This window comes from Protomyctophum bolini, assembly GCF_963924005.1.
Source record: "Protomyctophum bolini genome assembly, chromosome: 10".
In the NCBI taxonomy this organism is placed as follows: domain Eukaryota; kingdom Metazoa; phylum Chordata; class Actinopteri; order Myctophiformes; family Myctophidae; genus Protomyctophum; species Protomyctophum bolini.
Genome location: NC_137871.1, coordinates 21,117,039 through 21,141,766, shown reverse-complemented (window position 1 = coordinate 21,141,766; position 24,728 = coordinate 21,117,039). Strand labels below are relative to the sequence as shown.

Below are 24,728 nucleotides of genomic sequence, written 5' to 3'. Positions count from 1 at the left end.
CTCCTCTTTTATCAATAGCATATCACCGGATGCAGACTAGGGTTAGGGTTACTGTTCGGCCAGGATTGTCGCACGATTTCGTGGTCAGATCGCTCGCTTACTAGCACTCAGGGTGTACTGTTAACCCATTCTGGACGGGAACCCCTTTTGATGTTTTAAGCATTATGTTATACTTTAGCTATTGAAAAATATCAGATCTACAAGCTCATTGAAAAATCGTGAAAATGTGGCGCAAATCTTTGAATATATATTCTTTCAAAGCGAACATTTTTAACTCAAATATTTGCTTCTGGGGGGGGGGGGGGGGGGGTCCCTGGAACAACATATTTAGATGGGGGTCCGGGGCCAAATACAGATAATGCTGGTGCTCCTTGACATGAAATAGTTTGACACTGTTATAGAACATAGGTTTTTCAGAAAACTCTCTAAATGTGTTAAACGAGTGTGGTTGGTTACAGTGAGTGTGTCAAGTTGGCTTCTCCTATGATGGTTGAATTAGGCCCACATCATACCCGGAAGTTATGCAGGAATGCCTGCTGAGTGTCAAAAAACTACTGATTCCATTAAAAACTTTAAACGACATTAAACTCACTTTGCCACTCAGTTTATTACCCCTCGATTTGCCATTCACTTTATGCATGCTCATATACCCTCTATACCTAGAGTAGTATCGACAGTAAATTGTGGCATCCTAGGAGGACCAGCCAACTTCACACTCTCTATATTGATCAAGCACATTCTTGACTATGTTACACCTACCTTTATCTAGCACTGCAGTTAGTCTTTTCTGTAACTATATGCCATAATGACACCCAATGATGTGCACCCCAGTGTTGACTTTGTCGACCATGTGTATGACGAAAAACCTTCGTCAACTACCCTTTTTCACTGTCAAGGACGGAATAAAAACTAAGCTACGATGCTTAAGACTAAATAAATCGACAATTTCATCAACAAATAAAAACTAGATTAAAATGACTAGTGGACAAGAGATCCAGTATAAGTAATAGATGCTGAAGATACAGCACTGGGACGTGTTGTGAGCTTGTGGATCGGCTATTTTCAGAAAGTGTAAAATCAGCCATTACGATGGCATCAAGGCCCGCCGAAATACATTTTAGTCGACTAAATCAATTGTAGATTTAGTCGACTAAAATCTTACAATGTTTAGTCGACTAAAACTAGTCGACTACAACATTCCAGGTGACATAAATGTGACCAAAACTAAATTTAAACTATTCAAAACACTGACTAAAACTAAAATCTTAAATTTGCTGTCAAAATGGCTCTTATGCCTATACATTTAACCATGTCTGTCCTTATCTCTCCCCATAGAACCCCGAAATGCTGACCCGGAAAATCAAGTTGTGGGACATCAATGCCCACATCACGTGTCGGCTGTGTGAGGGGTACCTGATTGATGCCACTACTGTCACGGAGTGCTTACACACCTGTAAGTAGCCATCACCTACCTAACAACATTTCCATGCACCTCTGCTTCCACTCTTTCTAATGATTCTCTCATTTTCTTTCTTTCTTCTGAAAAAGTTGATGAATTTGAACTATTATTCTGCACATACTCACTCAAACTGTCATAATAAGACGCAGTGAGTGTATATACTGTAGTCACTGACTATTGCAGTTAATTGGTGCTCAAGTCAATATCGTTCAATGTCTTGCCTTGTAACCAAGTTAAGCTCCGTTTGGATTGGAACCTCAGCATTATCGCCTCCCCTGGTCGAATGTCTGTTTCGATTTTTCAACTGACTTCAATTCATTCGACATTCGACCAGCGGAGGCGTTAATGCTGCTTCTCCGGCTGCAACTTCCGACAAAAACATGTCGTTGGCTAACTTCATAAGCTACCGGAGGAACCATTTAGGCCCATTTAGGCTTCTAAATCCTGACAGTTTTCTGAAATACCTATTTCCTATTTACCTGTTTCTAGGCCTATATCACTCAATATTTCATGTCAAGGACTCCAAACATTATATGTAATTGGCCGCCGACCCCATCTCAAAATATGTTGTTTCAGGGGCACCCCCAGAAGCAAAGATTTGAGTTAAAATCGGTCACCCTGAAAGAATATTCCAAGGTTTGCGCCCCATTTTCACGATTTTTCAAAAATAGCAGACCTACAAGTTCAGGGGTGGGGTGTCTTATACAATTAATATCAAATATCTAAATACTGAATCAAGCAACTTAAAAAATGTCTGGGCCGGGGTCAGGTTGTAGAGTAGACGTTATAATGACCCCAAACATGTTTGAAATTGCAATATATATAACTTAATGATGAAAAAGTTAAATGCAATACAAAGTATTTAATTATGAATTACAATATTTATACACTGTAGGTTATTTTTAAGTATACATTGAATATCTACATTATAATACATCATTACACCGATGATGGTAATACCTCATCCCTTCGCTAGAGGGAGCAATCGTACCACAGTTGGGGGACTTGCTGGCCTACTCTGAACACCAGAAACCTTGGAGAGCCCTGTGGATAGCTTTGATCCTCCTCCGTGTTTTTCCTCCCTGTGTTAGAAAAGAGACTTGTCGACTCCAGAGCCAACACAGAAGCATTCATATTATTATTCATATTATTATTATTCATATTATATCACGTTGTGGTTGCTGAGCTCCGTCTTTTCTCCAGTGGGCGGCAAGGTAGATCTGTGAACACTCTATGCCTCCCGTCTCCGGTTTGACTAAAAAAAGCATATTTTAAGGGTAGTTGCACATCCACTGTGAATAAGCGGATCATCTATTTAATATGATGAATATGTCACAGTTGGAATCATTATGGCATTCCCCCCACCTTACTGAAGCAGTGATTTCCAGTTCAAATATATCACTGAAAATAATCCAGCAAATATGCTTTACCTTTTCCATTAAAATATGATTCTGTACCTCATACTAAGTAAAACTTTACTTACACTTGCATTCGCAATATCATCTGAGGCAGATGTCCTTAAGAGTGTGTGTGTGTGTGTGTGTGTGTGTGTGTGTGTGTGTGTGTGTGTGTGTGTGTGTGTGTGTGTTTGGCTTTCACGTTTGTTCTCACATCAGTCAGTGTGCCTTTACGTGACGCACGATGGGAAGAAAATTAATGAAATGCTATGGTCGCCTATTTTCAGCAAGTGTAAAATCAGCAATTACTATGACTAAAACTAAAATCAACATTTGCTGTCAAAATCAAGGCTGGTACTACAGGACACGGTGAGATAGAGAAACAAAAGGTGTTCTCTCCTCTGCAAATTGATGTCCGTAGCGTCGTTACGTTGATGTGTGTGCATCTCTCTCTCTACTGCAAAGACCTGGTTACCACACTGCTCGGGCATCTCTCTCTCTACTGCAAAGACCTGGTTACCACACTGCTCGGGGCATCTCTCTCTCTACTGCAAAGACCTGGTTACCACACTGCTCGGGGCATCTCTCTCTCTACTGCAAAGACCTGGTTACGACACTGCTCGGGGCAACTCTCTCTCTACTGCAAAGACCTGGTTACCACACTGCTCGGGGCAACTCTCTCTCTACTGCAAAGACCTGGTTACCACACTGCTTGGGGCAACTCTCTCTCTACTGCAAAGACCTGGTTACCACACTGCTTGGGGCAACTCTCTCTCTACTGCAAAGACCTGGTTACCACACTGCTTGGGGCAACTCTCTCTCTACTGCAAAGACCTGGTTACCACACTGCTTGGGGCAACTCTCTCTCTACTGCAAAGACCTGGTTACCACACTGCTTGGGGCAACTCTCTCTCTACTGCAAAGACCTGGTTACCACACTGCTTGGGGCAACTCTCTCTCTACTGCAAAGACCTGGTTACCACACTGCTTGGGGCAACTCTCTCTCTACTGCAAAGACCTGGTTACCACACTGCTTGGGGCAACTCTCTCTCTACTGCAAAGACCTGGTTACCACACTGCTTGGGGCAACTCTCTCTCTACTGCAAAGACCTGGTTACCACACTGCTTGGGGCAACTCTCTCTCTACTGCAAAGACCTGGTTACCACACTGCTTGGGGCAGCGCACCGCCGGCGCCTCCGCCTCCCTTTTTCCATACGGTTGTCACGTCTTCCTTTTACCTTATTTATACCTGATGTAAACAAGGTCTTATTTATACCTGATGTAAACAAGGTCTTATTTATACCTGATGTAAACAAGGTCTTATTTATACCTGATGTAAACAAGGTCTTAGTGCTTTTTCTGGTTTCATCCTCAGTTTTTGTATTGACCTATTTACAAATGTCAATCAAGTTTGTTTGTTAAATGTAGGGCTATGTACAATCCTATGCGGTAGGCTATATTAATGTCTGTAGTTATGAATGCCTGTAGTTATGTGTAGCCTACTTTATCTGCGGGACATAATAACAATATATTTTTCTCTTGCAGTCCTTTAGTTCAGTGTCTTAAGCAAAGCGATGCAGGCCTAATTATTATATTATATTCATTTTATACCAAAACTGTGTTGCATGCGCGTGAGTGTGTGTGTTATTCCATTCTGGGCGGGAACCCCTTTTGGTGTTAGCATTATTCTATGCTTTAGCTATTGAAAAATAGCAGATCTACAAGCTCATAGCGTGCCACCGAGTGGCGCGCTACGAGCTTGTAGGTCTGCTATTTTTGAAAAATCAAAGAACGACTGACATAGAAGCATAGCTTTTTCAGAAAACTGTCAGGATGTAGAAGACATTTTCTGATCTCAGGTCAGAATGTGTGATTCTGATCTGTCATCTCTGCGTGTGTTGACACTACACACACGCAAAAGAACTGGGAGGCGGAGGCGCGAGGGGGGTGTGCTGCCCGGAGCAGTGTGGTAACCAGGTCTTCGCGCCTCTACCCTGTGTGAGTTGCTCACTGAGCTGAGAAGAATATCCATGTCTGTGTTCTGTGACTTCATGCCTGTCAATTGTTGTGGGAGTATTTAATATGTTTGATACGCCGCGTTGCTTGTGAACATCCGTTCACATGTTGGTTGGTGCTCAAAATGAAACTGGTGCTGCCTGCTTGTCCAACAGGCTTAGAGAGCAGCACTGTAGTGTCTGGATTAGTCCTTAATTCAAGAGAGCGAGAGAGAGAGAGGGAGAGAGAGAGAGAGAGACGTTAATAAATAACTATTATATTTTAGCTTTGTTCTATTGCTACATTCTTACGTAAAGAATGCATTCTATTCGAGGTGGAAAAACAGTAGCCCTTACAGTGTGTGTGGGTGTGTGTGTGTGTGTGTGTGTGTGTGTGTGATTGCAGTCTGTAGGAGCTGTCTAGTGAAGTATCTGGAAGAGAACAACACGTGTCCCACGTGTAGGATTGTTATTCACCAGAGTCATCCACTGCAGTATATCGGGTGAGTGAGGGGCTGCTGCAGCACGCATGCACGCACACGCACGCACACACGCATGCACATGCACACAGACGGGCAAAGGCACTCAATCTTCTCTGTTTCTAAGTTTCTTTGTTCCGTCTCTTTCTTCCCAAAGACTTCATTAGTGTGAGGCGTGCACATACTCACAAACACACACACCTTCACAAAGACACACACACACACACACACACACACACACACACCCTCTCCATCTTCAGTGTTCAGGGAGCCAGTTACTGCCCTTGGGGCCTCACTGCCTCAGTCGAGCATCAAGCATGCAGTCCAATAGACAATCCGCTAGCGTAGCAGTAAACTTGGCACTTTATGCCTTTCTTCATTTTATTGCCAGTCGGAGGAGAACAGCACCCGAGGCGTTCCGTTGACTGGCGTAGCTTATTGGCTGAACAGAACCGTGGATGGATTTGTCAGAAAACTGAGTCCCCAACACATATACTAACAGTGCATGACCCAAAGTCTGGCACACTGGACCCTAACAGTGCATGACCCAAAGTCTGTCACTAACCCTGTCACTGACCCTAACAAACACATACAGTTACTGCACACACAGGGACGACGCACCGTTATCTGATCCCCGAATAAAATGCACAATTTATCTGGCAAAAACTTTTGGCTTAATTTCTGATTCAAGCCCCATGACACCGTTGGTGCATTACTGCCTGATTTATGCATTGATGGCGCACCCAATTCAGTCATAACACCGTTGTCTGCGGCATCACTGTTTAGTTGGAAAATACATTTAGGAATGCATTAACAATTCACACAGCGGTTATTCCACTTCAATTTGGCTGACAATTAGATCAAAGCCTCGCAGTGAAGAAGACAGAATGTCTCATGATCCGAAAGCAATTTTTTTTATCGCCTGACATATTCTGCTTCTGAGTTTGTGCCTTGGAGTCCAAAATGGACGCTCTGCTGAAATCTTGTTTCAGGGTGTACTGTCGGCACTAATCCTGCTTGCTGGTACTGTTTGGAGTTCTCCTCCTCAATGTTTTTTCTTTCAAGTGCATTGGGTTATTCAGGTTATGACAATATAGCCGCAAGTACTTTGAGTACAGGAAGAGTGGACAGGTGACGGGTCACTTTTGCTTTTCAGTTGGTTTTCTTTATTGTGATAGGACCGTGTGGATAGTGGATACTGACAGGAAGACCATTCAAGTCGGAGAAACACAAGCTAAGTTTGTGGCAGGATTTGATCCTAGGCCACCGGTAGCATACAGGCACAAATCCTCAGTGTTCATTTCACACTGTGAGTGCAGACAATGGCATTTTTACACTCTCTGAATGCAAATGAGTGTCTGAATGTGGTAATTAGTTACTGCTAGTTAATGCTTGCCTTGTCTCCCAAGCTAAATGCCAACTAGAAAACACATGTTGTTTTCTAGGCAACATCGCTTAAGTGCAGCAGAGGCACTGTCAGCCAGCCAGGGGTCACTGTCTCTCCGTCTAGTGGACAGCAGCTCTGTCCTCTCACTTTATCCATCCCTTGTCCCTACAGGAGTGTGTGTGTGTGTGTTGGGGGGGGATTTAGAGATGGGGGAGCTAAATTTGGCCCCAGTCAAGATGACCTCTGCTGTAGGACAGTAGAGAAAAGCCACTACTGGCCTGCATGTCCACGTTCTTTTCTATATATATATATATATATATTATTATTTTTTTATATAATTTTGGCACGGTGCGGCACCAATGGCTGAAATGTACACAGTATATGGTTGTTAATGTGTGGTTACCGGTAATGTATGTTTTGTAATAATTGCACAATTAATGTGTTAATTTGCCATGTTGATGAATTGAATTCACTACAATAGAAAAACGTCCCCAGGACTTTGTTGTCCTTTTATCCTAAATGTCTTTCTGTACTCTGTGCCATTTACATTTCTAACTAATAAAGTAATCAATCAATCAATGTTCTTAACATACAGCTTTAAGCACTCTCTTGTTATAGTTATTATTATATGCACTGTGCGTATTTCCTATGCAAAAATACCATAGTATTACTAATTGAATTTAATGGAAAGTAGACCATTTTGTCATTTCTGAGCCCAGTTGACAGCACTAGTGTGCAGAATACAGGTATTTGCCTCCCTTGTAATAATCAAAGTCATATAAGGTCTACTCTCCAATGTTGCTGTGCTGGTACATTCTTTAGAGGAATTCCTTTGAAAATCCTGCTATATTAATGCATTTGGCCATTATAAAGGTGTGTGTGTGTGTGTGTGTGTGTGTGTGTGTGTGTGTGTGTGTGTGTGTGTGTGTGTGTGTGTGTGTGTGTGTGTGTGTGTGTGTGTGTGTGTGTGTGTGTGTGTGTGTGTGTGTGTGTGTGTGTGTGTGTGTGTGTGCCTCTGAGGCTTTCACAATGGTTGTCACATTACTAAAGAAGGGTAGATGTAGGATAGGAGACATCTACAGAGACCCCTGTTATGTATTAGTTACTTACAGCAACATAATTATGTTCCAGTGCGAGATTCTAGGTGCCCTGTAGTCAATCCTCACATTTTGTCAATATTAATCCCCTCTGTGGGGCCCTATTAAAAAGCATAGGATAGGTATATTTAATATGCCGCTGTAGGCCTGTTGTGCTATTAACCCATTCATGGACGGGAACCCCTTTTGGTGTTTTAAAAAAATCGTGAAAATGTGGTGCTAATCTTTGAATATATATATTCTTTCAGAGCGAACGTTTTAAACTCAAATATTTTCAGATGGGGGTCGGTGGCCAATTGCATATAATTTTTGGTGTCCTTGACATGAAATAGTTTGAAAACCACTGACATAGAAATAGGTTTTTCAGAAAACTTTTAGGATTTAGAAAACATTTTTTTGGAATCGGCCTCGGGTCTAAATGGGTTAACTCGACACAGAATTGAGCAGCAGTGGCTCAGGAGGTAGAGCGGCTGACTGGGGATCGGTCCCCGGTTCGATTCCCAAGCTTTAAGTAAGGTATCCACAGTCCATGAGCAAGACCCTGAACCCCAAGTTTGTTCCCTGTGTGCTCATAGGATCACCTCCTAAAGCAGGGAAGAAATGTCCTCTCTGGGATCACTACAAATACAGTTTTAGTGTATTTTTCATTATCTACTATTTTATCTGGTTTCTCTGGGTCAGATTTATGTTGGGTTGTTTACATTTGTATTTATATTCAGTGGTAATAACCTGCCTGCATAACCAATTATTCACCTGAAATTATAAATACGGAAGTGTATGTGCTGTCTGCAGGCCCTGCTTTGTTGTCATGCAGATGTTTCTGTTAGTAATGTTTTATTCTCTAAACTAATGCCCAACTTATTATTTCTATCATAATTTTTTCTTAGCCATGATCGGACGATGCAAGACATCGTCTACAAGTTGGTACCGGGACTTCAAGAGGGTAAGTCACCAAGAAGAGTTGGTAATCTTTAAACCATATCTTGTTTGTCTTGACAAAGCTTTCTATTACTACTTTCCCACCATTGTCTTGTTTTATTCTATTCCTGTTTTCTTTTCTTCATCTTTTTTGTGTGCACAATTCTAATGTCTCATGTAGCTCTGCGTGGAAAGTATATGAATACATTTCTTGGGTGCATGGGCTCGATCTACAATCTAATGAGAGAGAAGTATGTTCAGACACGTTCATGCACGTAGCCTAGCCATGCTAGCCATACACAGCATTAAATGTTTAAATAGCCCAGTGTCTGCATCTGCAATCACTAACCCTTCGTAATGCCTGGTTTATTCTTGGCTGCACGCCGTGTCACTCACTGAAAGTAGCATATCTACAAGCTCACAGGCCACAGACTCACACGTCATGCTGTGACGTCTTGCGAGATTGTAGATCAGCAATTTTCAGTCTACAACGCCACAACGTGCACAAAGTATGAATCACCCTTTATTCTCCCCCGAGTCTGTCTCCCTTTCCCTCTCTCTGTGACTGACCAACCATCTCCCCCCACCACCCCCTCTCTCCAAACCATCCCCCCCCCCCCCCCCCTGTCTTTATCTTTGTCTCTCTTAGCGGAGATGAAGAAGCAGAGAGACTTCTACCAGAAGCTAGGGATGGAAGTGCCTGGAGACATCAAGGGAGATCTGTGTAAGACCCACCTAGAACGCAACGGTACGATCTGCCCCACTCATATTGCTAATGAACTCACACGGCAGGGGTTTGTGCCGTTCAGGTCAGCTATTTTTTATAAATATATTTTGGCCATTTCCCAAAGTAGAGACACCAGGTTGAAAGTGGTAAAACAACAGACAATTTTTGCCAGTCTAGAGTCTCAGTCTGACTGCTGTGTGCCTCCAACCCTGATGGCTGCTGTAAATGTGCACCTAAAGGACTGTCACACTGGCAGGCCTAATCCCCCACTTACCACCCCCAATTAGGGCACAAATGGAAGTGGAAGCGGTCTTGTCCCACTGTCCCATCGCCTTGTCAGTGGCAGGCGGCACAGGCTCTGGCCTGCATTACCCCGCCTCTGCAGTCTGCATGCACCCTCGTGCGCACACACACACACACACACACGCACACGCACACACACACACACACACACACACAGAGAGAGAAAAGGAAACCTGGAAATGTGATCACATCTAAGACTGTGATTACAATTTATGTTTTTGGAAAGAAAATTTCACAAACAAGATAAAAATGACAGGAACATAACCTGAACGAAAAAGATGAAGTAAACTTCAAAAACAAAGTGTCTGCTTCTTCTGTAGAGGTTGGACCAAAGCATGTTTAAGACCTAAGGCTAAGGGAAAGAATCTAGTGGACAAAGTATTATTATTATAGAATGTTAGAGAATATTTGGACCAATAGTCTCCAATAGCTACTTCAGGAATCTAGTGGGGATAATGTCCATTGGAAAGGAAGACGATTGCATCGTACGTAATATTGTTTCTTCCAGGGTCACCATGGGAATGTTCTCAAAATGGGTTAGCGGTTAGCGCAGCAGAACAACATCGCGTTCACCAAGGTCTGGGCTCAGGGGAAATCATCAGCCTAATCACCTATTTTGTTTGTAAAATTAGGAGGAACTGTTCCTGCCTTTTCGGATGTTGTCTCTAAGGGCTGATTAAGCATTGGGCTGATCAATTAATTAATGGTCTGAAAAGAACCCTGGGGTAGTGACCCTGAGAAGCAAGCGAAGAAGAAGCTCCGTCCATAACTGTAGTCCCATGTTTCCACTTCCAGAAGGTTGCATACCCAGTTCCTGTTCTGGTGCAGCTTCCGGTTACGTAACGGAAGGGGGTTATTCGGTAGGCCAATCAGAGGCGCAACTCTCCCAGCGGCACTTGGTTTATTGCAATGTAAACGGAAGTCCCGGAAAAAGACGTGCTGTGATTGGCCAGTAGTCACTTGATTGGCACCGACACAGCGTGCCTTCAGCACTTCCGCTTGACTTCCTCCTCCCGCTGGAGACTCAATGAGGCATCTATATTTTGTGATATCTATCTATGTTCCAGGCCCTCAGAAAACATTGAAGTCGCCCCACCCTACTGGCCAAAGCTGAACTGCAGGCGGGCGAAGTGAAGCCTTAAACCCCAGCATGTCGCTGGGGTTTAACACGGAGTGCTCGTTCATGAATGGATTTCAGGCGTGTTCATGGAGTTAGCACTTCTCCATTTTGGACACCAAATGTTGGTGCCCAAATCAAGAAAGGCGTGAAGTAGGAAGTAGAGCGTTCTGCCAGGTGCTTCAAATGCCAGTGAGCAACTTGAATGAAATGAATAGCTGGGGCAGTCCGCTCTCTGGTTTATAAATAACTCTATGATGGCTTTGTTCGTTTGATTGCTCAGCTGCAGATTTTAGCGGGAAACACAAATGACACCTTTATATGCGTTTCCCGTTCAAATCAAATTAAGCTATGGTCAAATTAACCGAAACGGGGAAACGGCTATCTGGAAACCTGGGACTACAGCCTTTTAGCCAAGTAAGAACTTCTGGCGTCCTTGCGGGACGAATGTTGATGTGAATCTATCCGTTTAGTTTTTATATATAAACTGTGCACTGAGACGTCATTGACTTCACACAGCTTGCTTCATCTGGGCCTCCTCTGTCTGTATAATTGACAACTTAAAGCCTTACTTGAGGGAATACAAAGAAAGCCCATTGACATGTACGTACTGTAGCTAGCAGGATAGCCGCAGCAAGTGCTCTCTGATTTCTTAGGAGCTGAGCTCAGAAGAATGGGGTGACATTCGTTCTCTCTCTCTCTCTCTGTCATCGACACACACACACACACACACACACACACACACACACACACACACACAGTGAAGCTGTTTACTCTCATAGTTTATTATAGAGCTACTTCAGAATGCCATTGTTACGTTGCTTGTTCCGTTCTGATGGCTGGAAAAATCCAATAAGGGTTTCACACGTCAACGCACATATTCTGTGGAATGTGAAAGCACTCTAAAATAGACAATAACAGCCAATTATTTTCCTCTTGAACACAATGATAATGTTCCTATAATAGATTTGAGTTGCCGGAATTTGTATTGATTGAATTTAATTATATACTACATGAGTAAAAATGTTATACAAGATAAAGCTTGTACATTTTGTCATTAGTGCATCCAGCAGTACTAATGGTGAACGTGGGTGTGTGTGTGTGTGTGTGTGTGTGTGTGTGCATGTGTGTGTGCGTGCGTGCGTGCACGGCTCAGACGGATCTGTGAGATAAAATGACTTGAACCAAACCTATAATTGATTCTCCAGCACCAAACGGTACACTTTATAAGACACGGTTGCTTGCTGGACCAAAATGATCCAAGGAAACCAAACCTCCACAAGAGGTCTTTAAATTGACGACATGCATGGAGGGCCCAGAATGGCATGGCCAGTGTATGGAACTCCAACCTCCCCCGTCAAACCAAACAAAGCTTCTTCTACGTGACGGTAGAATCTGTTCTCCTAAATGGCAGTGGATGCTGGACCCTGAAGCCAACTCTGCAGAAGGCTCTAGACGGGTGCTACACCAGAAGGTTACGTGTTGTGCTCAACATCAGCAAGAGTACACATGTTACCAACGAGAATCTGTATGCTGGAATATTCAGGGTGAGCGACATAATAGACGTTCCATACTAACATACGTGACCAGATTTGACTGAGAGCAAATTCCAGCTTTTCACCAGAGGAGAAAAACTTTATTTATTTTTTACTCCAAAATGAGTTAATGGCACAGGCAGACTCTTCACATACTAGAGTATATCTGTCAGAGCTGAAATCGACAAATATGAAATAAATGCTTAAAGATGGAATGCCACGATTTTTTTCCACCCTAAAACATCATCAGGTATTATTATAATATAAGGGGGAAGAACCTTTTCCAAAAAGTGTACAGTATTTGTTAAAATCATGCTATCATGTGGACACGCCCACCAATTCATTAAGTATGCCTGGTTTGCCTGGTGGGTGGTGATGGGTGGTGATCCACCTGAACTGAAGCCGCACCCACAGCTGTAGTTGTATGATAAAGGGGGAGGGGTTAGGGGAGGGGCTGATAGTGTGGTGTCACTATATTACTGTTTATTTCATTGGCCCGTTTGACTGTCAAGGGTTCAGCCTCCAGGAAGAAACCCTAAATAGAAAGTTAATACACCATTGCACATAAAAACGACTCCAGGGTGTTTAATGAAGTACTGTCATCTCATAGACACATGAAAAACTGGAAAAAATACAAAAACTGTGGCATTCCATCTTAAAACATATAGCTAGGTGTAATGTTAGAGACCACAGAAGTGAACCTTTCAAGCCTGTTTTCTCAACTCGCGGTTTTCTGCAAGACATTACTCTATAAGCCATATCTTCAAAACTGGTGGGTCAAACTGAACCAATATGTCAATTTGAAGCTATGATTCCCTGCTTTCATATGACATGAAAAAACGAAAATTAAAAGAAATCCAATTGAAGTCCCTCAGTCAAATTTGGTCACATATGTGGATGTACTCAAGAAAGATGCAGGAGCTCAAAGCACCAACGAGCTGGCAGGATGTATGGAGAACCGGGATGACTGGAAGCGACGATGGAAGGCTGGTCTGAGGACGACCTAGAGAGCAAGAAATCATCCTGTTACCTGATGCTGTTTCTTCAAAAAAGAAGTCAAGCTTGTTTACCCTCTCTGCCATACAATACAAGCTTTCACATTTGCATCTCGGTATATTTGTGTGTTTGTGTATGACTGAGTGAGGAGAGAAATCCGTAGCCAACTTATTATGAATGATCACACATTTGATTTAGCTGAAACGAAGGAGACTGAGAAACAAAACACTCTACAGCATGACGGCCATGTTTCAAGTCTGCATTGAAGAGCAATCATCCCATGTCCAAATGGCACTGCTTGAAATACACTGCAGGGCTTGTTGTTGTGCGTCTATTTGGAGTCGATGAGACTCTTCGGGTTTGGATGAAGGTTGAGTCACAATCAGTGCACCATCTCTTATCAGCAATCAGACGGCTTACTCTGAGTTCATTCAGGCCCTGTCGCTCATTGTGCCTTGTGGAATTGCCTAATGGTCAGGGAAGGAAGACTTGAAAAATGGGTGGATGGATAGATAGATTGCAGTAAATGCACCATTTACCCACCACACACACAAACTATTTTCCAGATTTTTGCCAAGGAAGAAGGTTTAAAAGTTAATTCTATCCTTGACTCTTTGAAGACTTAAAACCCAGCCAGAAATGTAATTATGTATTCAGGTATGAATTTGAATCGCCACATCATTAGTCTGCCGATTAGATTCATTTCCAAACACATCTCCGCTTCACACATTGTCTTCTGAAAATGTATATAATTTTTTGAGTGGCGCCTCCTCTCCATTACACAACTATGTGTCCCTATGTCTACATACGTGTCTGTCTCTGTGTCCGTTTCTGTGTCTGAGCACAGAAAGCTGCAACATGGTAACTCTGTCATTTCTCGACCCGTTTCGGACGCGGGAAGGCTCGCCGGAACCGTTTTTTTATAGTTTAGGGCAGAAGTTCATCGTTGGCATCCAGGGAGTGTGTATGCAAAATTTGGCATCGACCGGGTTAACGGTGCCGGAGATTAGCTATAGTAACAGACGGACCGTCGCACGCACACAAACGGACGGAGTGCAAAACATACTCTCTCCCCATGCCTTCGGCCTTGTGGAGACAATTAATTTAACTCAGAGTGTGCAAATGGAACCAAATGGACCACTGAGTAACATCATGGTTGCCAACATGCCACCATTTTTGTGTGGATGGGTGAATGTAACATACATTGTAAAGCGTGTTAAAGGCGTGATATATGCACCATTTACCAAATGTTTAGAATTTGACCATCTCTGAGTCATCTACTGCCAAAATGCATGTTTGTTCCTAGAGTTAAAATTAATTTGTTATGCTACACATGCACATTGGATGTGAAACTAAATATAGATTTGTTTCTTTTGAAGCAAGGTAGTGAATGATTCATGAATGATAATGAAAAAAGAATGATAATGAAAAGCATTTTTTTAAATGGGGGTCTGTGGGCCAAATACATAACAATTTGGGGGTACTTTACGTGCTAATATTTGAAAACCACTGATATAAAAAAATTGCCTGAGACACCCAATTAACTCATAAATGGGTTTCCTATGAGAGCCAGATGGCATGGTTGAGCAGGTGACAGCCTTTTGCATCCTAAAGGGAATCAATATGGCCATTTTCTCAGGCACCCTGAGGTGAGTATTGTTTTGTGCCTCTGTGATTGGCGAGCCGCGGCGGCGTGGCAGTCAATCGAGCTCACGCCACTAAACTTAAGTTAATGAGTGTTAGAGTGGAGTCATGTGGATGGCACTCGTTGTATCGACAGTGGTAATTGCACACAGTCGCAAGGCCATTGCTAATATGCCAGAAATTGAACAATAAATTGAGGCATTTCGATGTTATTCCAACGAAGCCCAATATTCACGTGATTGGTAACTAAATATTGCATACATTGTGCACATGTATTGGTGTGGATTACAGCCTTTGGGATCCAAGATGTGGATGAATAAATGAATCATGCCAACCTTTCTATGGTACTAAATGCAACCTTCTCCTCTTTCCAAAACAGGTGATGCAAAATCAGAAGATCCGGCCAGTAAAGACACGGGGGAAGAGAAACCTGAAGACGACAACGACTATCACCGTAGTGACGAACAGGTAGGACTCCCATCTACTGTCAAGCAGGAAGTCATCTTTGCTAGTTGCGCAGCATAGGGATTATTCACGCTAACAGATGTAGCCCAGGCCCTGCTCTAGTGATTTAGCTAGGGCGCCCGAGCCAAAGACCTTCGGGATCACCACAGGGACTAAATCCATATGGCTACCATTAACTGGTTCAGTCAAACCGACGTGCCCACACGTACACATCCTCCTAGCGCATCTTCAATGATATCAAACGAGGGAAGAATATCTTTATTTTTTAGTTGGGACTCCAAGGCCACCATACGCTTCGTGGCTGGAGGGAGGCTGCAGTGAGGCAGTATGGCTGCAGTGAGGCAGTATGGCTGGAGGGAGGCTGCAGTATGGCTGGAGGGAGGCTGCAGTGCGGCATTATGGCTGCAGTGAGGCAGTATGGCTGGAGGGAGGTTGCAGTGAGGCAGTATGGCTGGAGGGAGGCTGCAGTGAGGCAGTATGGCTGGAGGGAGGCTGCAGTATGGCTGGAGGGAGGCTGCAGTGAGGCAGTACGACTGCAGTGAGGCATTGCAGGGGGTGAAGTTTGAGCCCGCTTTGACATTCAGCCATGGTGCTGATTGAACGCACCCAGAATGGCTAACGACTTCAGAGTCGCTGTGTGAGCAGAATACAGGAAGGATCTAAAACAAATGTCACGGGGTGACATTTGTTAATAGCATGGAGGCACAATGAGCCAAGGGATAATAGTGAGAGAGATTGGGAAGAATTGGGGAGTGAACCCTTCACTGATGACATCTAGGCCTACTCACCACCAGCTCATGGCTGGTAAAGTACGCCTGGATGTCATCTGTAGCCAGTCTCCAGATTGAGAGAACGATCACATAACGGAAAAGAAATGTGTGGAGAGAGTATGGTTTGAGAGGGTGACCCCAGGGGGGTCCCCACATGATTTAGAGGCGGTCTCAACCCAGATGCTAGTGAAGTCACAAGGACTTTTAACACAATCAAATAGAAGGTCGGGTTCCGGGCAGATATGGCAGCTATTACTCTGAAAGCTGGGGGTTTCATTTCCGTACAAAAACCGGGAGGCATAATGTTGCTTGCTTAACTTACTATGATTACGATCGAGTCTCTCTAGAAGCGTGAACGTTTTTAACTTATATCATTGCTTCTAGGGGGAGCGGGGGGGTCCCTGGAACAACATATTTGGGGGTTGGCGTGGCGGCCTCATATATACAGATTATTTTTGGGGTCCTTGACACGAAATCGTTTGAGAACCACCGATATAGGGTTTTTTAGTCTGGTGGCCAAATTGACATGGCTCCTTGACATGAAATAGTTGAAATGAAATTAGTGTTTAATAGCCCGATAGTGAAAGGATTGTGTGTTCTCCCAAGAGGCATATAATATTTCTAACACTGACCTGAAGCCGTTATAGTGAATTTACTTGACATGGTCAGGTTTGACTAGATAATTCTCTTTGCTTTCTTGGCTGGGCCACAAGTATCTTGCTGGGCTTGTTAGAGGAGGCTTTTGACAACGGAGGAGACTTTGACAATACAATTTTGGCTCTTACTGTCAATGCATATTTGATGAACAAATAACATAAAACAGTCTCACAGACACAAAAAGTGTCAACCTACCTTCATATAATTAGTTTAAGGTGTCGCAAAAAGTGAATTCTGTGTTGTCCATGCATGACCACCCAACTCTGTGTTTAGATCAGATTTGCTCCTAGACACAAGACGCATATGACACATATGGCTCTATTTTGGTCACTGGAAGGGGAGACCATTCATGTGGTGCAGTTGGTGTTTGTATGATAGCAGAATAAAACAATTGTTTCTGCTCTATCCCCCCACCACGAACACACACACGCGCACACGCATGTTCTAACCTCCTTCGTCTCCAAATGTCCCTCCAAAACACAGTGATGAGACACTGCACCTTGGTGACCATCTCTCCAGGGGGTCAGGCTGTAAGAAGAGGCCTGACAGCCATAATGCATTGTGGCTCCTGCAACTATGGCCTGCCAAGATCATATACTCCTGGGGATATAAACAACCGTGTGGAGCACTGCGAGCCATGACACTCTTGAAAAGAGAGACAGACTGCATTCTTCTCAGCATACAAATGCAGCCAGGGGCTCAGCAAGAGATGCATTGCATGTTACGACGAGCACAGCAGAATGCATTTTTTTTTGTTTTGTGTTCTTGGAGGGAGATTGGCTTTTGGCAGGGCAAATAGCAGTCCTTTGGGAATGAATAGGGGGCAGAACATTGGGCTGTTCTTGTGGTGCAACAGGAGTTCTGGAACGCTTGAAAATATGTGGATAAATATATCTGTTCATTCGCACTAAAGAAGCATTTTCTGCACTGCTGGTGCATATCTAGATTAATATAATTATTAGGAGGAATGTTGAAGAGGAATTTATTTGGAAATGCTGCTTTGAATGCATCCCGGGAGGCTTTGACAATAGCTGCTATACTGTATTCCCATCGATTGCCATGGGGTTGATGGCGCCACCATGCATTCAACATTAGAGCCTCCTATCCTTGACTTTGACACTTAGAATAGAAATAGCACATTGTAAGTGGTTAACCCATTTACACCTGAGGACATATCTGCGTGTCACCTCATACCTTTTAGCGACTTTAACCAAGCCTGGGTTCCAGCCTGATTTGCTGCATTCCGCGGATCTGAAAATGTCACTTCGCAAATCAGTCTGGAGAGTCTCCTATTCTCCACAGGTAGGTGGGACATATGCAGGTTGAAATGGAACCGACGCTTCTGATTGGTCTGTGCGGTGCGGGTTGGAAAAAAACACCAGTTGACGTCATCGCACCGTGCTTCTGCTGCAGAGAAACAGGAATGCAATCTTCTGAAAATGGCAGCCATAGAGAACAACATTGACGTTGCTATTGAAAAGGCTTTAACAATAACAAAGACGGTAACAGGAATAACATTTCTAAACGAGTTTTATTCATCAGTTAGCCCCACTGGTTCTTGAGGAAATGGGTCGCGTCAGGCCTATTGTTTTGGTCGTATCTCCCCTCGTAGCTCTTATGGAAGACCATAGAAAAGAAGCAGCCAAGCTTGGAATTGCTGCTTGGAGTCGTCAGTCTGTCGAGTCTCAAACTAGAGTCTGGTGCCTGGCGCCTATTGTTTACAACTCTCCGGGCATGGGATGGGCAGAGTGGCGCTGGCTGATGACGTAACACTACTCTGATTTGTTGGAACAACATCCAATCAGCAACAACATTTCTATGTAACAGGTGACGCTATGGAAATTCGAGTCAAGCAGCCTCTGTCCAGACTGACTTGTGAAGTGACATTTTCAGATCCGAGGAACCCAGGCTAACTTTAACCATTGTTTTAAACTTTAGCCGTTGAAAAATAGCATATCTACGAGCTTGTAGATCTGCCATTTTTGAAAAATTGTGAAAATGTGGTGGTGTGTGTGTGTGTGTGTTTTCCTCCCAACAGGTCAGTATCTGTTTGGAGTGCAACAGCAGTAAACTCCGGGGTCTGAAGCGCAAGTGGATCCGCTGCTCGGCGCAGGCCACCGTCCTCCACCTCAAGAAGTTCATCGCCAAAAAGCTGAACCTGACATCGTTTAACGAGGTATCGATCAAAGCCATCGCTGTAATCTGTGCAGTTGAGCCTTTGTCTTCTTGTTAGTTTGTGCTCCTATGAAGTCCTTGTCATTTTGTAGAGCATAACATTTTCTTCATGCTGTCACGCCTTTGTCGAGCGTTTCACATCCGTTGAGGGTGGCGGCCATGGGTAATCATTTGATGGATACATTTTTAGGACTGCGTGACTAATTATTAGCTGTTCCATTTTATCTCACTCTCTCATTTTTTGCCATCTGCCATGAAGACGAGTGGGTGGTCTTCGTCATCATCATTGTTGTCTGCTTCCAATAAACGCTGCATTCTGTTACTGACAGTGAGGCTTTGCAACACGCTGCTTTGTCAAAGAATGTGTCGCCATATTTTCTCCCTGCTGCCATTTGTAGAAAACGGAAGCTGCGCGTTCATGGGGCGCACCGATTACAGATTAAGTCAAAAGCTAGAAAGGGAGACAGAGAAAAGGAATGCAATCTTCTGGCAATGATTGCTGTGTGAAAGTACAACCTATTTCCACGGATAGGGTCATTTCCGGGTTTGATATGTGGATCGACGAATTTCAGAATGACTTCATTTGACAAGTTCAAGCGTTTTTCTTGGTAGCATTGGTGCAGGAATGTGGCAACACTACATGACATGTGACATGAGAATGAGCACTGCATCTCGATACATAACAGGAAATGACACGTGTCGTGGATCAGTGCTAGTTATTACAATAGCAAAGAGACTAGACTAGGGCCCTATTTTCGTCAGTGTTAATTATCCCTAAATTTCTTTGCCTTTTTTTTTTTTTTTTTTTACTATTTTGAAAAACATTTTTGTTTCAAATGGCCGATCTACAAGCTCACAACGTGTTGATGTAGAACGGTTTGTTGAACAATTTTGATGTTTTTCAAAATGGTAAAAAATTAAATAAAGGCAAAGTTTAGGGATAAGGGGTTTAGTACTGATGAAAATAGGGCCTGTGGTCTTATTTCAGGATGATGGTCTCCAGCAGGGGCAACTTTGACGATGGAGAGGGCCACTATTATTGTCGTAGCAAAAATAGCCAATCTACAAGCTCAAAACGCGTCCCACTGCGACACGTTTTGAGCTTGTAGATCAGCTATTTTTGCTGTTTGAATTTAAATCTAGATCAGTAGGTCACCAAGGCTGTGCAGGTAGAACACATGACATGCCCCTACAATTTATAATAATTAAAATATATTAAAAGAAAAATATTTGTAAAATAAAATTAGGTGACTTGATTGATATACATTGCATACAATGCATTGTTCAAGATGTTACATGTTTTGGGTTTTTTTTTTAAATGTATTTTCAGCAATTGGATAATTATTTTTTGGGTGGGTAGATCTTGTTGAACTGGCCATTTTTTAAAGTAGATCTCAAGTAGATCTACAGGCTATTTTCTTACATTGCTGATCATAAAACCCTTGACTACTCAATGCTGTCTATACCGAGAGGCTTGGTGCTGTGACCACAACTCACCAGCAGGTGCTGCTGTGGATGTTTTCCCCTCTGTCGGTCTGCCTTGTCTCTTTCAGTCCCGTCCATCGTTTAACCCATTTAGACCTGAGGCCGATTCTAAACAAAATGGCTTCTAAATCCTAAAAGTTTCTATGTCAGTGGTGCTCAACCTTTTTCATGTCAAAGACCCCCAGAATTATCTGTATTCGGCTACGGACCCCCTTCTGAAAATATGTTGTTCCAGGAACCCCCCCCCTGACTTAAAAACGTTCACTCTGAAAGAATATATATTAAAAGATTTGCTTGTAGATCTGCTATTTTTCAATAGCTAAAGTATAACATAATGCTTAAAACACCAAAAGGGGTTCCTTCCCGTCCTGAACGGATTAATCCTTGCGACAGCCAGGTGACCTGTTGCCAGACATTGAGCTCTTTCACGCTCATTGTAAATCCATGAGGCTCAGAGCTAAAGGACCAGGATAACAAACGACTGTGGCATTTGGAAATGTTTATGCTCTCGTAGACGGAGCTCAATTTTTGAGGGCCGCTAGCCCCTCCTATATAGCGCTTTTGTCCCCACACGTCTCAATATTTGCCATTGACAAGGAAAGGAGAAATTAGGTCAAATGTCCGCCAAATATGACGTGCATTAAACATTAAACGCCATTGACAATGAAGGGAAAATTTCCGTCATATGTAGATGAGCAAATCACTAACCAATCACAATTCAGTTGTCATCTTACAATGTACATACAAATATTTATATTTAGGGAAGTGACAAGAGCGCCCCTCATTTGACACGGGTGTGATTTTTTTATAGTTACTATCTGTACATTGTCTCCTCCCGATTCAATAAAATAATATTTTATTGACATTGTGAACGAGTATCATAGGTGTCTATACCCGTCAACATTTCTTAGGAAGACAACCACCACCTACTCTACTCTACCATACATTCCGGTTAAAATAGCCTTTTCATTCATTAAAATAATTGATTAATGATTGTAGCCTTAACACTGGCATTTTGCATAATTTGCTTTGTGTATACTGGGTTTCAACTTTATTCTTTGAGACACACATTCAGGTATTTGGGGTCATGGCCAAATCCACCACTGCATACACAGACACAGTGTTGCTTTTGTGAGACAGATCATGTAGAAATATTTTTCAGTATTGTAGTGCAGGGCCCTGCACAGCAACCACTATATTATGAAGAATGAAGACACCATGTCTGGAATAGATTTTTTTTTTCAAGCTCCGGAACCACGAAGATGAACCAAATCCATGCACAAGAACCACCTTTGAAGGGGCACGGTGGCACAGTTGGTAGTGCTGTCGCCTCACAGCTAGAAGGTCCTGGGTTCGATTCCCGCTCGGGGGGCACTGTGGGTGCTGGCGGCGTGTTTCCTCCTCCGCGTCATCAGAGCCCATACCCGAAGGCGGGGTTGGCGAAAGGGCCTTTCTGTGTGGAGTTTGCATGTTCTCCCCGTGTCCCCTAGGGTAGGTACCCTCACAAAAACATGCAGTAATCCTGGTCTCTAAACTGCCTCCCCCTGGCCAGCCGGGGCGCCTGATGGAGGGGAAAGGAACTGGTTGGAATAACGTGTTCCTTCCACGCGCTACGTCCAACCAGGGAAACTCCCCCCTGTCAGGTGTAAAGGAGCAACTTGGACACTCAGGCATGAAGGGAGCATGAGTTAAGTCCGTTGCTCTCCCCAGGTTGGCGGAGGGTGTGTAGAGCCCAGGATCGCAGTAGATGATTGGCACAGGGGTGAAAAATGGATTACAAAATCGTGGGATAAAAAAAAAAAAAGAACCACCTTTGCTTGCAACGCCAAACATTCATGACATTGATTCCCTTCCACCGATTTGTACATAACTGAGTGTTACGTTATGTAACTGAAGGAATGGGGAATGCTTAGTGAAGTTTGTGTCCCAATGTGAAATAATTTGAGAACCACTATTTAACGTCGTTATTCATCAAACCTCACAGAGGAACAGGAGGGTTTATTTTTCCTCTTTCATACAGCTGGAACCCCCCCCCCCCCCCCCCCCCCTTCAAATAAGCTGCTTTAAAATCATCATCCCAACCGTCTTCTCTTCACAGCTGGACATTTTATGCAACGAGGAAATCCTAGGAAAGGACCACACATTGAAATTTGTCGTCGTGACGAGATGGAGATTTAAGGTAACTCGCTGTGGGACACAGGTTTTGGAAGTGCGGGCCACGAGGGGGCACCGGGTGGGCCAATTGGAAAGGAGAGGGAACAAGAAAAATAAATTCATACAAAATATGTGTGGAAAGAGTGTTCCTTCAGAACTTGATCACGTTGGCTCTGGCATTGAGTTCCTGTTTGCTGTCATCTTGTTTCAGAAATCTCCCCTCCTGCTCCACTACAGACCGAAGATGGATCTGCTGTAGTATGAAGGGACCGGCGGTGGTTGGTTTAGTTGGCCCTGTTGCTCTGTGGACCGTGCAAGACACTCTTTTTTTTCTAATTTATGCAGAGACGATCAACCCAACCAACCAGCCAACACCAAGCAAACACTCACTGCAAAAGTCCACACAAGCCAGCAATGAGAGACACGCACACGCGAGCACACACACACACACACACACACACACACACACACACACACACACACACACACACACACACACACACACACACACACACACACACACACACACACACACACACACAGAAACAACAACAAACAAAACAGCAACCTCCAGCACAGATGATACTGCAACACACTGGTGGGTTTTTGGAACTAAAACATTTTGTTTTTTTGTCCGCGACATGATCCTAGATATGTGAAAAAAAGAACACAAAATGGAGAGAAAGCATATATTTATACTTTTGTACAGAAGAGACCCTTGGAATCAAGACACTACTGGTGCTCTGTTTACACGCGAACAAGATGTCGGGGGAGGGGGGTTATGTGACCATCTTTCTTTTTCCATTTATTATTTTTAGAGTTTGACAGACCCCAACCTCCTGACGAAATGAGGAAGGTTTTTATTTTTTTTAACACATTTGTTTTGGTTTTTATTTTGATGGGGGGGGGGGGGGGCATTTCAGAGACTCAACTCATTTTGGAAGCACAGAAAATATATATGTTCTAAAACAAGATATTGTTTTTTTTAAGCTGTTTTATCAAAACTGTGCTGTTTTTTATGATTTGTTTTGTTCCCCCTTTGCTATTATTGGGTTTCCTGATGATTGTTGATTGTGAATAGGCTAAAAAAAAAGTGTAGTAATTTATGTTCTATATTATCAATATTGTACATAAAAAATGTCATTACGAGAGATTGAAGAAAGTAAGAAAGAGAGAGAGACTTTAGACTGTTAAAAAAAATGATGGATCCCAGAAGTGCTAAATATCTATAGGTCTGGCTACATGTATGTCATGGCGGTAATACAGTATAATTAGGATTTTAAAGACACTCACTATCGGTATCAAAATGTATAAATAATGCATCTTTATGTTGTCTGAGAAAGACACAAAAGCAAATATATCATATCCTCTGCCATTTATAGGTATATATGTTGGAGCCTAAGTACGTTGCATTGCTGTGTCAGCATTATAATTAGACGTTTTGCCAGTTGAGGGAAGCAGAAACACTTTCCCACCCATGTTGCTCATCTCACCTGCCTTCCGTGGAGTATCGTTTACCATTATTATATATATATTTTTGTTATGATTGTCTAGTAGTCAAGCAGAATCCCATGAATTATGCTATACAGAGCATTTGTGTCCAAAATATGACGGCGAGATGTACAATGCAATATGCAGCAGCAGTTGACAGAGAGGAAACATTATTTGCATATTGATTTGAATCTAATTGAGATTTGCACCATTCAGTCCTTATAATATCCGTCCTTGAGTTTCTTCAAGCCAGTTTTGATAGCGCGCCAACCCGCCCTGGTACATCATTTAGCCAGTAATTACACCCATGTGTGCTCACAGCTCTAGAACACCCAGCCAGCAGATGTTCTCATGCTCCTGTGATAGCATGTATCTCCTCCGTTTTTAAAAGCTTTGGATGTTTTTAAAAACTTCGACTTAATGTACCTGTATGCAAGGTATAATTATCTTTTATTTTATTTGTTTCCCCTGAAAGTC

At 43.1% G+C, this 24,728-nt stretch overlaps 1 protein-coding gene across 2 annotated transcripts in view; it reads left to right on the top strand.

Moving 5' to 3' along the window:
* Window positions 1-23,270, top strand: part of pcgf3 (polycomb group ring finger 3) — a 51,602-nt gene extending 28,332 nt beyond the window's left edge. For both annotated transcript variants that reach the window (XM_080773937.1, XM_080773936.1), the window contains 8 exons: window positions 1,336-1,453; window positions 5,258-5,354; window positions 8,702-8,757; window positions 9,382-9,480; window positions 15,434-15,522; window positions 18,985-19,122; window positions 22,705-22,785; window positions 22,972-23,270. In XM_080773937.1, the coding sequence (XP_080630063.1) occupies window positions 1,336-1,453; window positions 5,258-5,354; window positions 8,702-8,757; window positions 9,382-9,480; window positions 15,434-15,522; window positions 18,985-19,122; window positions 22,705-22,785; window positions 22,972-23,019 (726 nt within the window). In that variant the 3' untranslated portion in view covers window positions 23,020-23,270. The remainder of the gene's footprint in view (window positions 1-1,335; window positions 1,454-5,257; window positions 5,355-8,701; window positions 8,758-9,381; window positions 9,481-15,433; window positions 15,523-18,984; window positions 19,123-22,704; window positions 22,786-22,971) is intronic.
* Window positions 23,271-24,728: the final 1,458 nt, after the last annotated feature.